The sequence below is a fragment of the Emiliania huxleyi genome, assembly GCF_000372725.1.
Source record: "Emiliania huxleyi CCMP1516 unplaced genomic scaffold EMIHUscaffold_3753, whole genome shotgun sequence".
Classification (NCBI taxonomy): Eukaryota; Haptophyta; order Isochrysidales; family Noelaerhabdaceae; genus Emiliania; species Emiliania huxleyi.
This window is the reverse complement of record NW_005199156.1, coordinates 1-1,879: the sequence shown is the minus strand read 5'-3', so window position 1 is coordinate 1,879 and position 1,879 is coordinate 1. Positions and strand designations below refer to the sequence as shown.

Genomic DNA, 1,879 nt, shown 5'->3' with positions numbered 1-1,879 from the left:
TCCTACACAGCCATCTTACCTAAGGATGGCTGAGCTAGCTACAGCGCAGCCATAGCCTCCAGGCCGATGGCTGCAATACACACAGGGCAGCCATCCTTGGTAGACATGGCTGGAGACGCACTACCGCAGCCATACCGCCCGCCTCGAGGTGAGCCCTCTTGGCTGAGCTGGCTTCATCGCAGCCATCTTGGGTAAGATGGCTGGGGGACAGCCATTTCAGCCATTTCAGCCATCTACTATGGCTGAAATGGCTGAAATGGCTGTCCCCAGCCATCTTACCCAAGATGGCTGCGATGAAGCCAGCTCAGCCAAGAGGGCTCACCTCGAGGCGGGCGGTATGGCTGCGGTAGTGCGTCTCCAGCCATGTCTACCAAGGATGGCTGCCCTGTGTGTATTGCAGCCATCGGCCTGGAGGCTATGGCTGCGCTGTAGCTAGCTCAGCCATCCTTAGGTAAGATGGCTGTGTAGGAGCCAGCACAGCCATTCTGGTGTCACATTCCGAGGTTAGCCCCGTCTAGGGCTGTGGAACCAACCATTGCTAAATATCTCCCTTATCTGTTTGCGTGTAAGCTGATAGCTGCAAAGTGTGCCGGTGAGATCGGTGTCCTCACAGACACAAGTGCGTAGTGATTTAGAAAGTAAACGAATTCGCCGCGCGAGAATTCTCTTGACTGTTCTCTCAGAAATCAAGCTCGTGCCGATCTCCCGCTCTACACATGGAATTCCCAAGACACTCAGATCATAGCGAGTACTCGTAACAACCCGCCCCAAACTTCACGGTATCTGGCCAAACCAACACGGCCTGCATGTAGATTGTAGTACACACACAACACTGTACTATGGACTACGCTGGGGACGGCGAGGGCCACCCCGCGACCGCCTCCGCAATCTGCGTCGCGCTCTTTGTGATGAAGGAGAAGTGGTCGCCCGGAACCTTGACGGCCGTCGCGTGTGGCACGCGCTCAAGCAGCACGCCGGCGGTGCCGTTCTCGCGGATCTGCTCCGTGTGCACAAAGAGGACCGGCGCTCGCACCGGGCCGAGCGGCTCCGCCACGCGGTCGGGCAGCTCGATGAGCCGCACCGCGGCGGCGGCGGCGTCTTCGCCCGCATCCTCGAGCAGGGTGAAGAGCATCCGGAACGAGCCGGAGCGCTTCATCACCGCAAACTGCATGGCCTGCGCCGCCGAGCCGGCGCCGCCGCCCTGCGGCCCGAGCGAGGCGGGGCGCCCGTCCGGCGGCGGCGCGAGGCCCATGTTGAGCCGGATCTCTTCGGCCACCTCCGACGCGTACCCGCCCATCCGCGGCGGGTAGCCGTCGTCGCCGGCCGCCGGCCCGTCGAGCAGCACGAGCTCGACCGGCCGCCCCTCCGCCTCGAGGAGGCACGCCATCCAGTAGGCGACGCGGCAGCCGAGCGAGTAGCCAATCAGCCGCACCGGCGCCCCGCCCATCCACAGGCCCTTTGGCAGCAGCTGCACGTACTGCGCCGCGAGCTCTTGCATGCAGGCGCACCCGTCGAGAAGCCGCGTCGACGCATGGATGCCGAGGCAGCCCGAGGTTGACAGCAGCGGCGCGAGCGCGCGGAAGCCCCACAAGAGGCCGGTGAAGTCGTGGATGCAGACGGTCGGCGCGCCGGCTGGCGTGCCCTCGGGCTGGGCGATCCACGAGAGCTCGGGCGTGAGGTCCGGCAGGAGCTCGTACCCGTGCCCCGCCGCGAGTGTCTTTGTGGTTTCAGATAACCGGCTCCGCACGCTGCACCCTCGCGCCACTTCTCTGACCTGGCCGCGCTCGATCAGCGTGCGGTGACGCAGTTGTGTCATCGCTAAAGCAACAGAGCCGTCTCTCTTTTTCTTTTTTCTTTTTCCTTTTCTTTTTTCTTTTTT

At 62.7% G+C, this 1,879-nt stretch overlaps 1 protein-coding gene across 1 annotated transcript; it reads right to left on the bottom strand.

Annotated features, from left to right (window-relative positions):
• Nucleotides 1–727: 727 nt before the first annotated feature.
• EMIHUDRAFT_447253 (hypothetical protein) lies at nucleotides 728–1,772 on the bottom strand (the record flags this gene model as incomplete). The annotated part of the gene is made up of 2 exons (XM_005771650.1): nucleotides 728–1,726; nucleotides 1,755–1,772. Coding segments are annotated over 2 exons (782 nt in total), but the record flags the coding sequence as incomplete, so codon positions are not given.
• Between the last annotated feature and the right edge of the window lie 107 nt (nucleotides 1,773–1,879).